The sequence below is a fragment of the Cucumis melo genome, chromosome 10 (assembly GCF_025177605.1).
Source record: "Cucumis melo cultivar AY chromosome 10, USDA_Cmelo_AY_1.0, whole genome shotgun sequence".
Taxonomy (NCBI): domain Eukaryota; kingdom Viridiplantae; phylum Streptophyta; class Magnoliopsida; order Cucurbitales; family Cucurbitaceae; genus Cucumis; species Cucumis melo.
The window spans coordinates 25,021,858-25,036,325 of NC_066866.1; the positions used below are offsets into that span (position 1 = coordinate 25,021,858).

The 14,468-nt window shown below is 35.5% G+C and overlaps 1 protein-coding gene and 1 pseudogene across 3 annotated transcripts in view; one reads left to right on the plus strand and one right to left on the minus strand.

The window, feature by feature from the left end:
• LOC103503082 (RNA exonuclease 4-like) overlaps nt 1-11,511 on the plus strand; it is an 11,636-nt gene extending 125 nt beyond the window's left edge. The window contains exons 1-6 of one of the 3 annotated variants that reach the window (XM_051090772.1): nt 1-129; nt 199-332; nt 493-704; nt 796-1,002; nt 1,301-1,381; nt 11,466-11,511. The exon at nt 1-129 is cut by the window's left edge and continues 125 nt beyond it. In XM_051090772.1, coding sequence (XP_050946729.1) covers nt 36-129; nt 199-332; nt 493-704; nt 796-1,002; nt 1,301-1,381; nt 11,466-11,484 — 747 coding nt within the window. In that variant the 5' untranslated portion in view covers nt 1-35 and the 3' untranslated portion in view covers nt 11,485-11,511. Of the gene's footprint in view, nt 130-198; nt 333-492; nt 705-795; nt 1,003-1,300; nt 1,382-2,730; nt 3,337-11,465 lie in introns of those variants that run through there. The other 2 variants (XM_017047907.2, XM_008467253.3) reach the window with 2 other exon arrangements.
• Nucleotides 9,219-9,372, minus strand: LOC127151640 (5.8S ribosomal RNA; annotated as a pseudogene).
• Nucleotides 11,512-14,468: the final 2,957 nt, after the last annotated feature.

Consider the following 14,468-nt stretch of genomic DNA (forward strand, 5'->3'; position numbering starts at 1 on the left):
AGCAATATAAGAAGAAAGAGCATCTTATTGAGCATATGAGAGTTTCATATCACTCTGTTCATCAGCCTAGATGTGGAGTCTGCCTAAAGCACTGCAAATCATTTGAATCATTGAGGGTACATCTAATGGGTGAGATAGTTTTGTGTATCTTTGATGGTAATATATCATAACACCATCTTATTATTTTCAGTCTTTTAGGTCCACTTTCAAAATCAAATTGTTCAAAAATTTTCTCTGAGCAAGGTTGTGGCCTTTGTTTGAGAGTACTTGATGGTCCCGAAACTCTCAGTGAGCACCAAGACATTTGCTGCATAACGGCACCTGTTCACCAAGTAAGTCGCTCTCTATGCATCATATATCATATATGATAAAAAATAAGGTTACTGGTAGTTCTCAAAAAAGAAAAAAGTTACGGGTTGTTTATATTTTTATATATCAAGTAATTGAGCCATTTATTATGATATCATACATTTGATTGGGGCTCTGTTTTAGGGAACAAGTCTACCACCAACTGATTTATCCGATGGTTATGAAGAAGATCGTTCTGATCGAGGCCTTGGAGCAATAGCTATGGATTGTGTAATGGCTGGTGGAGGAAGTGATGGTGCACTGGACATTTGTGTTTGGATATGCCTTGTTGATGAAGATGAGAAATTGATTTTCAATACTTTCGTACAACCACAAATACCGATCACGAACTACAGGTACTTATTTGTGGCATTATCTTGTTCTCTAAAGAAGGTTTCAGCTTTTAGAGTTCAGCCTATAGATGCTCATTTCCCAGTCATGTTGTAGGCACGAAGTAACTGGGCTAAAGGAAGAACATCTGAGGTATGCTATGCCACTGAAAAATGTCCAGGAAAAAGTATTGAAACTCTTGTTAAATGGAGAATCCATTGGGAGATTGAGATCGAATGGTGGTAAAGCTAAGCTTCTTGTCGGCCATGACTTGGAGCATGATTTAGATTGCCTGAGAATGAATTATCCCGATCATATGTTAAGGTGATTTTTACTAACTTGGTTTATAATTTTGTGTGGCTTAATTCACTTTTATTGAAAATAAAATCCATTTGAACTTTGAAGTGATCTGCTGAACTGCAATGTACCAAAAAAAAACAATCAACTACTACTTTTCAACCTTGCGCATTATTTTCTCTGGAAATAATTCCCACCATTGAGAGAAAACAATGTATTTTTTTCTCTTCTTTAATATTTTTCCCTTTTTGTTTTGTTTTGTTTTGTTTTTAATTGTTAAATGCACATTATTCAAACAACTTTTGCCTGAAATATTTTTTTGCAGGGACACGGCTAGATATCATCCATTGATGAAAACAAATTTGGTTAGTCATTCTCTCAAGTACCTTACTCGAGCATATTTGGGGTAAGATACATATGATTCATGCTGATTTAAAGAATGATAAACAATTTTTTTGTTATTCTTTCTTTCAATAGAAGCAATTATATTAATCAAATAATCGAAAATAAAGACCTATATTAATGTCTACAAAACTGGTGTGAATAGAACTAAGATGTCACCTAGCCAAAACCTAAACCTGTGAAAAACGGCCACTGTCAATATTTTTTAAAAAATAAAGAGGCAAAAATTATGTAAAACTCTATACAAATCACTTTAATTGGGGTTGGTACGCCTTCCGATTGTTGGCTTGTTTGAACTATTAGGGTTTGCTATTATGGAGCTTTTTTTTTTTGCATGTCAGTATTATTTTCGTCTGGTTTACTTTGTTTGTCTCCGTCTCTTGAGAGTTATTGTATCTTTGAGCATTAGTCTCGTTTCATTTTTCAGTAAAATATTACGTCTTATTTTTTTGTTTCACTCAGCCCTAGACTGGTCTTTGAAGTTTTTGTTGTTCCTCTTAAGAGTTTGTTAGGAACCAAGGTAATATGAGATGTCTTTGTCCCACATTGGTTAAAATGGAATGATCAGTATGGTTCTTGAGTGTTTTGAGGTATGGTTCTCCAAGATGCTTAAGTAGCTAACAATGAAAAGAGTTTTTTCAAGCTTAATTCCGTAGTCAAGCTTGAATTCAAAAACCCCCAACTAGAGAGGATCTAAGTGAGCAGCAAGAGTGTATTGCGAACAAAAGCAATGAAATTATGGATTTGTGTGTGTTATTTTTTATTAAATCTTTCATGTTGGGTCTTTAATGCTTATCTTTGTGCTTCAATACCTCTCGCACTGTCCTTATTTGCCGTGTATTAGGTTGGCCCAATGAGATGACTATAGATTTTAAAATGCTTTGGAATACATGAGTTTGAGTGTTTGTGGTCATTTGCATAGGAGAGTCATACGGGTCTATTTATTCCTAATTTCTAATGTTTATAGAGTGAGGGTTATATGTTTAAGGCTGCTTAGATATCCACAAGAATGAAAAAAACTATCCAACACATCATCATCGAATGTTTACAGTCAACTATAGATTCTTTATTATTTTATAATCATCTATTGTGAGGGTCAAGGAAATGAACTTGAAATTAGAATTCTCAATGGAAATGCAAATAACCAACGTTCTATATCTTTCGCATTGAACAATCAAATTCATTTATCCTTGAAGAGTGGTTTTTCACATATTATTTAAAAATTTGACGAAGATGAAACATTGATCATGTGGATAATGGGAGAATGCTGTCTTCATAGGTGGGTAACATAATATATTTTCTTTATCTTGTTTCTAGTTCATCAAGGATGATCCGAGAGCTATGGTTTTGTAGGTATGATATTCGGCAAGATGGGCACGATCCTTACGAAAATTGTGTATCAGTTATGCGATTGTATAAAAGAATGCGTAGTCTTGATCACCGTAGACAAGTTATGACCCGATCAGTTACTCCTTCCTGTATCCAATATGTTGCTCCCAATCTTGATTCCCATAGTGCAAAAGATCTTGAAAAGATGACTCCAGATGAACTTTATGAGATGTCGAGAACAAACTTCAAGTGTTGGTGTCATGACTCAAGACGAGTTATGCAGACTTAGGAGCCAATCATTTTTGTTTTTGCTGGTAAGAAAATGGCATTGATCATTGTGGTGTCTGCAATCTGTATAGAGAATACTTGTTTTGTTGAGAAAAAGGCGAGGTTCTTAGAGGAAATGCTCCCATGGTACTTGTTGGTTAAAAAATGGGAATAATCTTATCTTTTGTATCTATGTAGCCTTTCAAGACTTAAAACGATAAAGGTGCACTTCCCTCATCGGAGATGTCTTACCAATTTATGGCAGTGTTTTAGGTCTCTTATGGTGTTTGTTTTGTGATATAAACAATGAGCCTTGAAAACCCAAGGACTTGTTTTTGAATGGTGAATGAGTTTGCTTAATTACCTAGGTTAATGTTTTTTTTTGCATCTACACTTAAAATGGGTTTTGTTTAGTCATTCGAGATTTTGGAAGTTCTCTCCCCTCTTTTTCTGAATATTTTTAGAATAAGTTAATTTGAATTTTTAATAAGAAGCATTGAGAAACAAATTAGCAAGTTCTCACTAATATAAAAATGGCATGAAAAATAAGATTGATAAAATAATTTACATTTAAACGATCATTACTTAAAATTGCAGAAAGGTAATCATACAGTTATTGCAAATATATAAGTAAATAAAAATTTAAATATATATGTAATGTTGCAATAATAAGTAAATAAAATTTCAAATATACATATAATAAACATAATTAAACGGATAATTTTTAGAAATATAGTTTTTTAAAAAAACTATAAAAATAGGGTAATTCTGGATTTTATGTACACGACTTCCATTAACCACATCAGTATTTGGACCATTTGACTGTTCAACGTGTATGGAAGTCGTGTATCGGGTACCATACTTATTATAATTATTAAGATCTAATTTCTTAGTAAAAAACTACCATACTTTAAAAAAGTTAAACATTTAACTAATTAATTAACAATATCCTATACATTTAAAATTGAAATTAACAAGAATTCAAAAATTAATTTACAAAGCTTCAATTATCTTCATCACTCTCTACGACATCATCGCCTTGTTGTTGTCATCTACGTCACATGCGTCTACGATCTTTGTCGGCAACATTGAGTTGTCAGGTTTGCTGAATAAATTGTTCTATGACTCCCGTGGTTCTGCACATATGTTGCCCAAAGCTTCTATATCGTGTTCCATGAAGAAAGCTTGTATTTCGTCAACAAAACCATATTGAGATTGCAAGTAATACAAACAAAATTAATGTTTTATTATTATTAAATGTATAAAATAAAGAATATTAAATCCTTACTATGCAATGATAGAAAGCGCTTTTAGGGGTGATGAAGCGTCTGGTAATCGACTTGTATTAGGGAAAATAGTTCTCTGATACCGTTGATTGACGTGTGGTGGGTGCTTCAACCCAAAAATTATATTGCAAATTCTAAATCCCGATATGTTGCGCATGAAATAAAAATGAAGAAATTGAGGATTTGGGAAAACTAACTGTAACAAAAATTAGGAGAAATTTAACAAAAAAAATAATAACAACAAAATAATAAAAATTAAATAAAGTCAAATAAATATACCTAGGTAAACACCAATGGGAGTGAAAAAATAATGGAGATGGATATTTTTTATGGATTGTCTAAAAAATGAAGTTGAAGAGAATGAAAATAGAGTGGAAGAAGAATGGGGTGGAGAAAATGAAAATGAAAATGAAGTAGAGAAGAGAAGAGGAGGAAGGGAAACAAGAGAAAGTTGGGTCGGATGAAGAGAGGAGAGCTGGAGGGAAATCTTTTTTAAGACCGAATGAGGTAGAAACGAAGGGAACTAGGATTTTTAAAGAGGGGAGTACACGACTTCCCTACATGTTGTACGTGTGGCAAAGCACGTGAACGAAATCGTGTACTCGGTATACGACTTCCGCGCTAGACGACAAAATTAGCAGTCAACGTTACTTTTAACTGCCATCTGGTACAACCCTGTACTGAACTCGTGTATCCGATACACGACTCCAGTCACAAGTCGTGGATCGGGTACATGACCTCGTCCTGAAGTTGTAAACCCGATCCACGATTTAACGAAGTCGTATATCAGGTACACGACTTCGGTACTCTATTTTTGACAATTCTTTTCACATAACCCTATTTTTGACATTATTTTTTAAAATAACATTATTTTAAAAAAATTAATAAGAAAACAAATTTCATAAGTACTTACCACATAAAATTTTTAAATATTCCAAACGAAAAACCCTCATGTATGAATTGAAGCAACAAGAGCCATAAAATAATATTTGAATATGTCATCATCATTTACTTCTCATGTTGTATATGTATCTATCAAAAGTTAAATAAAAAAGTAACAATATATCAATAAACGACTGATAGACTCTAGAATTGTAATTTAATGACATTGTAATTATAATGTAAAACCTACCTGACTTATTTTCAATTAATGCATTAGAGAATGCAAGCAGCAAAGCATATGATAACTTTGGAGACCCACGCATTGAGTTTAATGAAAGCTCACGGCTCTCCAAGCTATCATAACTGACATGAACCCCATGTTTCTTTAAGGCATATTTACTGCTAAATGTTGAACATTCTTTTATGTAGAAGTCTACGACACATGAATCAAAATCTACTAAGTAAACGACATTAGATGTGCAATTGGAAGTTCTTGATGAGGAATCTGAAATAGGAAAATTTGATGAACGAGATGAGAAATGGTCGACAACAACAGAAACATCTTTGTATTCAACAATAGTAATGACGTTAGGATTGATGCGACCATCACGATACAATGTAATTCGGTAAACAAGTTGGTTGACAGATATGTTCGATAGGACATGCACTTCACCCAAATGGAGGTTATGATAACGGTTTGTTTTCATCCCATCTACCATTGAAGAATACTCTTACAAGTTTAGGATTAATGACAAGAAAATAGTTTAGTCGACAAGATGAAGACATATTTACTACTTTTTACAAATTCAAATTTGAAAAATAAAATAAGATCTAATATGAAAACTAGTTTTAATTTACTAATTATTAAGGGTTGAGATTCAACTAATAAAAAATAATAATTTGGATTTTTGAAATTAGTAGAATGGAATAAGGTTGTTAAAATCTCCAACCAATTGGTTGAGTCCTGAAATATCAAGAAGAGGTTATGATAGAGATTGATATATCTCTTCTAACACTTCAAAAATAATTATAGACTCATAAATACATAACCTAAATTAATTAAGTTAATTTTCATAAATATAACAAAACAGCAAAATATTTATGACCCATGTAACAAAATGAAAAAGTTCATGATGCTGGCCATTTTTTTAAAAAATGTTTCAGGTTTTCCCTTCCTTTTTATTGTCTCTTCTATTCCTCTCTACGATTTTTTTCTTTCCATCATCTTTTTCTACAATTTTTTTAAATATTTTCGTTTTCTCTTCCTTTCCATATTCTTTCTTCTGCAATTTTTCTTTTCTTTTCTATCATATTTTTCAATTTTTTTAAAAAAAAATTTTTCAAACTATTATTTGGTTCAAGATTGTGTACCAAATATAAAAGATCTATTTTTTGGAAAAATTTTATAAATATAACAAATTACTAAAATATTTACGACTCAGGTAACAAAGCCCATAAAGTTAGCCATTTTTTAAAATATTACAGGTTTGCCCTTTCCATCTTTCTTCTCCTCTGCAAATTGTCATTCTTCTTTTACTGTTTTTTTTTTCGCTGCGAATCGTCTTTCTTCTTTTCCTCTTCTTTTTTACTTCCCAAATCTAAATCTAAACGATCGTGTACCAAACAATGGTAAAATCTAAATGATTGTGTACCAAATATATTATGCGCGTTGTTGACGAGGTATTTTTGGTATTTTCCATTGTGGGCCTGTAGGCTTTTTTGTTTTTGGAACTGTTCTATACAGTGTAAATATTTTGTCGCTTTTTTATATTTTAAAAAAGAACCCCTATTTTTTTATTTTCTTCTTATTGTTATTTGGTTGTTTAAGATCGTGTGCCAAACATAAAAGATCGTGAAAAAAAATCGTTGGGATATTGGATAGCCAAATATGAATGATGTGTACAAAAAATAGCCAAAATCTAAATGATCATGAATCAAAGAATCTAAAAATAAAAATCATTTAGATTTGGGTAGAAGTTAGAATTTATGTCTTAAAACTCATAGTTTGTAATCATATTCTATTCAATAAAGTTGTTATTGAAAAATTGAATACTATAATCTTAAATCCAATAAACTAAAGACCCGGTGCTATTTTAAGTAAACTTGAATTTTATGTAGAGACGTAAACATGAATCAAGTTTGAGTATGTAGCCTAAATAGTTTATAGTATATGAATGAAAGTTGGGCGCCTTATTCAGAGAAACTATGGATGTTGCCCACTTTGTAGCTAGTACAAACGAGGTGATCTTAAATCGTTCATGTAGAGACATGAAAATGAGGACATCCTATGTAAAGAGTTTACATAAGAATTGAACCATGATGACCTTGGAAGATCGAAAATGATGGAAATAGTCAAAGTTGTAAAAAATCAAATGTTGACTTTTTTTACTTTGAAAAAATCAAACTTTGATCGTCAATATATTCAAATATGATTTAAATTTCGAGAAAATGGATGTGAATTCATGCTTGGAAGGTCGAAATTAGTCAAGATGGACAAAATGGTAAAAAGTCAAAATGTTGACTTTGGGTTGGAAAAGTCAAAGTTTGACTTTTGACCAATGACCATTTTGCCTTTTGACAAAGTTAGTGGAAAAATCCAACATTTTGTCCGATAAAATTCATGTGTTAGCTTCTCCTATTGTTTATCATTTTGAGGGTGTTAAGTCAAGGGTAAGTCGATGTCCTTCTTGAAGTGGGCGATGTTGGTTGGCTTTATGCTACATCTTGGGTCATGCAAGTAGGTGCTTGGGGTGGAGTGTGACAACTTGGTATTAGAGCAAGAGTTTAGTCTTTGGAGGACTAAAGTCTAAGTCATGTTAGTTGGTAAGGTTAAGGAGGTAAAAGTATAGTTAATAGGAGTCTAAGAGAAGGTTAAATTAATAAGATAAGAGTTATTCATGGTTAAGGTTAAGAGTACTCTCTAAGACGAACGATTTGCACATCAGTATTGCTATTGCTACGGGTCTCCACCAGAGTTTCCTTTGACTTTACCCTGCTCAGGCATAGTTCACCATCTTTCGGGTTTCGATAGACATGCTCACACTCGAATCCTTCTAAGAAGATCAAGGTAGACCGGTGGTGCAACCCACTAGGGGATCCCACCAGTCAGCTTCCTTGCGCCTTACGGGTTTACTTGCCTGTTAACTCGCACACATGTCAGACTCCTTGGTTTGTGTTTCAAGACGGGTCGAATGGGGAGCCCACAGTCCGATGCCAGGAGCGCGCAAATGTCGAAACCTGCCAGAAGGCGCGAGCTGCCAACCACGATCGGGATGGCGACGTCTCCACAGGCGTAACAAAGGCCTGGGCATAGGCCGCCATCTCAATCCACATCGGTCCATGCCTTAAGTTGATTGGCGGACCGGCTCGTCACCGTTCTACATCCGACTGGGGTACATCGTCGGCCTCCATCCGCTTCCTTCTCGACAATTTCAAGCACTATTTGACTCTCTTTTCAAGGTCTTTTTTATTTTTCCCTCGCGGTACTCGTTTGCTATCGGTCTCTCGCCCATATTTAGCCTTGGATAGAATTTACCACCCGATTGAGGCTGCATTCCTAAACAACCCGACGCGTTGACAATGCCTCGTGGTGTGACAGGGTTCGAGTAGAATGAGGTTCTCACCCTCTCTGGCGCCCCCTTCTAGGGGACTTGTGCCCGATCTGCTACTGAGGATGCTTCTCTAGACTACAATTTAGAAGTCGACGACGCCCGATTCTCAAGCTGGGCTCTTCCCAATTCTCTCGCTATTACAAGGGGAGTCCTTGTAAGTTTCTTTTCTTCCACTTATTGATATGCTTAAAATTAGCGGGTAGTCCCGCCTGACCTGGGGTTGTGTCGATAATGTCATCCTTTTGAGGGGCAGCGTTCGGAGGGTCGTGCAAAAGTCCGTGAAGGCGATGTCGAGGTCAAGACACGTCACCGAGGTTGGATCAACCACCGTAGTGTCGCGACGACGAGCGTCGAGGCTCAAATTTAAGCCATCTGCTCGACGGTATGCACGGGAGGCTAGTGTGTACCCCCTTCCTTCACAGTGATCCCGCATGAGGAGAGTTGTGTGGTGGGGGGTAGCGATACGTAACGCCCAGGCAGATGTGCCCTCGATAAGAAGGCTTCTGGCCAAGTTGCGTTCAAAGACTTGGTGGTTTGCGGAATCCTGTAATTAACACCAAGTATCCATTTCGCTACGTTCTTCATCGATGCGAGAGTCAAGATATCCATTTTCGAGAGTCGTTATGAGTAATATGTCTAGAAGGCCCCGTCCCCTACACACCGAAGCCGAGGCAGGGGCAGGTGAATTCATTTCAAGTTCCTTGGCGTGACCTGCGCTGGGGTTTTATTTAGACGCATCAGGAAGGGAGGAGGCATGCAAAGAGCATGCTTCCCCCTGCGTATGACACAGAAAATTTGTTTTTAAACGCGTTCGCGGATTGTTTGATGTTTACACATCGACAATGATCCTTCCGCAGGTTCACCTACAGAAACCTTGTTATGACTTCTTTTTCCTCTAAATGATAAGGTTCAGTGATCTTCTCGTGACGTCGCGGGCAGCGAACCACCCACGTCGCCGCAATCTGAACACTTCATCGAACCATTCAATCGATAAGAGCGATGGGCGATGTGTACAAAGGGTAGAGACGTAGTCAACGCGAGCTGATGACTCACGCTTACTAGGAATTCCTCATTGAAGACCAACAATTGCAATGATTTATCCCCATCACGATGAAATTTCAAGGATTACCCGGGCCTGTTGGCTAAGGTTATAGACTCGTTAAATACATCAGTGTAGCGTGCGTAAGGCCCAGAACATCCAAGGGCATCACAGACCTGTTATTGCCTCAAACTTCCTTGGCCTAAGTGTAAACCCGAGATTTTCTTTGGACTTTTTTAAAACATAAAAGGAATAAAAGAAAATGAAAATTAATTATATAATATTTTTATATAATTAAAGGTTTTATTAAAAACATAGAGAGAAAAGAAGGGATGAAAAGGAAAGAAAGAGGAAAAGAGAAAAGGGAATTCCATTTTTTTCTTCTTCTCTTTTCCTCCACCGCCAAGCAACTCCTCAACCATTTTCATTCTATTTTTCGAGTTTTCTTTTGAGAGAGGAATTTGAGAGAACCTGAGGAAGAAGAAGAAGATTTTTTAGTTCTAAGATTGAGAAAGAAGGGGAAAAACTCAAAGGAAGTTTTAATTATGGCAGGTTTTGACCCACTCTGCACATTTATGGTTTTTTATTCGGTTTGATCTTCTCAAGAAGAACTAAGAGGTGAGGTTTGAATTTCCTCAATGCTAACTCATTTTTGAACAATTTTCGTGAAGGATGTTTGAGTCAATTTCGTTGTTAATTTGGTGATATTTGACAGAGAAGGCAGAATAGGTGTTTTCCACGCGAAATCAGATATCCTCTAGTTTTTTTAGTTTTTCGTGTGTATACGTTGGGTTAAAACCTCTAATTGATATGATTGGAAAGCTTAGTCAATTTCCTATAACTTTTATGAAGATGTTGAGAGCCAATTATGACTGGAAATGTATTACATGGACAAGTTGAAGGTCTGTAGAGTGCGCGATTTTGGAGTGATTTTGTTTCGTGGTATTTCTAAGCTTTTCGACTGGGTATTTGGGTTACATACCTTCAGGTAAATTATAAAGGACATCAAAGTGAAAATTTTGACATAAAGAACACTCATTTTGGTTAAGTATTGAGAGAGTTATGGTCATTTGAAGTTTGTGTTAGAAATCTAGAAAATGCAAAGAGTTGTTCAAATAGGATTTTATTTCTTAAGCTTTGATTTCATGAGCGTCATCTTTAGTGCAACATGTTAAGTATATATTTAGAAAACTAGAATATTTAGGGTTCTAATACTCGGTTTGGTTGTTTATAGGCCAAGAAGAAGTGAACTGAGCTTATAGACCAAGGACCTAGCCCAAGACTGTGAGTGACAAAATTAGTTTTCAAAACATTTTCCATAACTGTGATTTATGATTGAATGCGTTACACTTTTATTAACGAAGCTATCAAAATTATTATAATTCCATAACTGTTTTCAAGTATAAGTTTCAAAACTAGATTTCTTAATGAAAATTTATGCTAGTATCTGAATATTGAATCTATGGAAACCACAATGTTTTAAGCAAAGCATGTATTAACAAGTTTTGTTTTAAGTAATACGGTTTTTCATGAACGAGCTGAGTAAATATTGAGCTTTGTGCAAGATAATGATAAGCATGCATGTTTTAATATTTTTAGACGATTTATGAAATGTTCATTAACTACATGACTGAGATCTTGAACCTGAGGCTAGAGAATATCGTGTATGCACAGGTTGTTTTTTCGTTGTTGACGTTGAGTGTTCTTCGTAACAACGATGCTGTCGTGAGTGCTGGGCGAGCCCCACTACGACAAAGACGATGGGAGTGCTGGGCAGATCCCGCTACATCGTAGAGCTTGTAAATGTTGGTTGTACTGGGTGTGCCCTACACAACGAAGATTTGTCATGTTAGTTAAAATGTTTTGATATACTTAATATCTCTTGCTAGATTTCATTGACGTACAAGCTGAGTATTTAATAAAGTTATTCTTACTATTATACGTATATATTGATGACTTGTATAAATAGATTTATATGTGTAAAGTTTTCACGTGCTCTTATCTTTAAATTTATAGTTTAAACTGAGTCACTCATTGAGCTTTATAGTTTACCCTTCCAAAATATTTTACCCACTTTCCAAGTAGAAATCGAGTTTTTGGTGCCTGATAGACTGCCTTAGTCTGCTGAAACTCCAATATCGATTGCCAGTACGTGGTTAGAGTTGTACATAGAGACTGTTGTGTTATGATGTATATGCCTTTGTATGATATAGATACTCTACAATTTGTGTAAGCTCTAGAAGTTGCGATTGTGTAAGCTCTAGAAGTTGCGATTGTGTAAACCTTTGTTGGTTATGTTTTGGTTAAGGTGTCTCTAGGTATGTATTTTCGGGCTACACTTCATGTATGTATATGATTAGTCTAGGTTCCGCTGTATTGTGTTGCATGTATAATAGTTTATATTCCAGATTAGCAAGTTTATCAAGTTCAAGAATCCAGCAGAGTCGACAGATACCGATAAAGGAAAGCGATGTCGATCGGCTTCACATTGTCTTTCGATCTAAGCTAGTAGGTAGTCCGGGAGAGGGTGTGACACTAAGCGGCCATTGTCCCTCTAAGAAGCTGACAACAAAGGGGTACCTCCGCATAGCTAATTATCTAAGCAAGCCTATCCGAGTACATCAATTCGACATCTCGTTTTCTCTCCCTGCCCGATGTAGAGGTCTGACATTCTGTCAATTTCAACCAAACCCTTCCACCAAGCAAGAAGCAATCGCAAGATATCTTGTATTATCACGAACAAGCACGGCTAGACTACGCCCACAATGAGGTGCAAGCATTATCCAAGCAAGCCCATATGAGTACATCAACTCGACATCCCGCTCTCACTCCTCGCGTGACGTACAAGTCCCGTCATTCTGGCCAAACCCCTCCACCAAGCACGAAGCAATCGCAAGTCGTCTCGTATCATCACGGAGAAGCACGCCTAGACTACGTCCATAACGAGGTGCAAGCATTATCCAAGCAAGCCCATCAGAGTACATCAACTTGACATCCCACTCTCACACCCCGCTCGCGGTCGGACGTGGCACTATATGTTGTGATTTTCCTCTTTATTCTAATTTGCAGATAAAAGTTCCATATCGGCCATGTGAAGCCAAACATTGCACACTTCCTATGGATCGTGATGGATTTTCTTATGGGAAACAAATTTTATCACTTACACTGACGCGAGTTGGTAGTGATAATTGCTATTTTCTTCTTTACTAAAGATACTGTCGGTGCCAAACAAATGTCATGCACCTTTTTTGATTTTGTAGCTACAAGTTCGAATTAGAAGATGGTGTTGAAGTGAAACCTACTATTCCATTGTTTAATGACCGTATATATGACAATAAATTTGAGTCTCAATTCTATATGATCTCTGATACGAATAAGGTATTTTGACGCCATTTTCCTTGTTACTTGAAATTCATATTGTGTTCATCAATTACATTTGATAAAAAATCATGCTTGTGAAAGTTCCGCCTAGTCCACAAATATACGTGAGATAGTTTGACTTTCTTCACTTTCACACTTTTAAAACCCTCATGGATTGTTTCAAAAAAAAAAAAAGGAAAAAAGAAAAAGAAAAAATAACTAAAAGAAGAAAGAAAAAATGGAAAATGAAGGAAAAAAATCCTTAATAGATCATTTTTGCTGGTGTATAGGACTCCTTTAAATGCAAGAATATTCTAATATTAGGGAGAACTTAATTAGTTGATTCATTCATAAAAGTTTAGGGTTTAAATTAATACAATTGTTAGTTCGAAGTTTTAATATATTGATACAATACCCAATTTTAGTGTCAAACTCATTTCCCCTAAATACAAACTCCTAATACACAACTAGTATTACAAAAATATAAAGAAAATCCAACCGAACCTAATTGAATTAGAGTAAGTATTAGGTAAACTTTTCAAAAGAGAGAGAGAAGAAAGAGTAAGTATAGATATCAAAATGGGATTGCCTTGCAATATTTCTTTTACTTTGATCATCTGAATTACTTGTTTTTTTTTTTTCATGTAGCGAATTTATTCTATGGGTGATGCATACCTAGAGTTTAGAAAACTTCCAAGGGAGAATATAATTTACAACTACATATAAGGTATGAGTCTTTTTTCATGGCATATTGTATTCAACAATTGAGCTTTATACTCGACCCCTTGCTTGTGATAAAGTTCTGCAAATACCACTACATTGTTTTTCTCTCAATTGTGAATTTGTGAACATCTTGTTGATAATTCTCTGAACAATACTAGGCTTTTGCATTTTTCACATTCTTAGTGTTTGAACGATCTTAAAACTTAATGGACCCCTTCCAAATAAAGTGGACATTAACGATTGGATGGGAAAAAGGAGCTTGCGAATCCTCCCTGTAAAAGGAAAACATGTAAAAAGTAAGAAAATAGTAGGGAAGTTGTGCGAAAAGGATACCTTTCACATTCTTAGAGTTTGAATGATATTTTAATGGACCACTTCCAAATAAACTGGAGTGATGCTAACAATTGAATGGAAAAAAGAGAGTTGGGAACCCTTGTAGTAAAAGGAAAAAATGTAGAATGTAAGAAAATAATGGGGAAGTAGAAGGGATAATTTAGGGAAGTGACTTTGATGCTCTACATCAGGTTGGTGGCATACATGTCTGATTAAGAATTACTATGGGATTTTGTACTGGGTAGTTGTGCTTTTACAAAA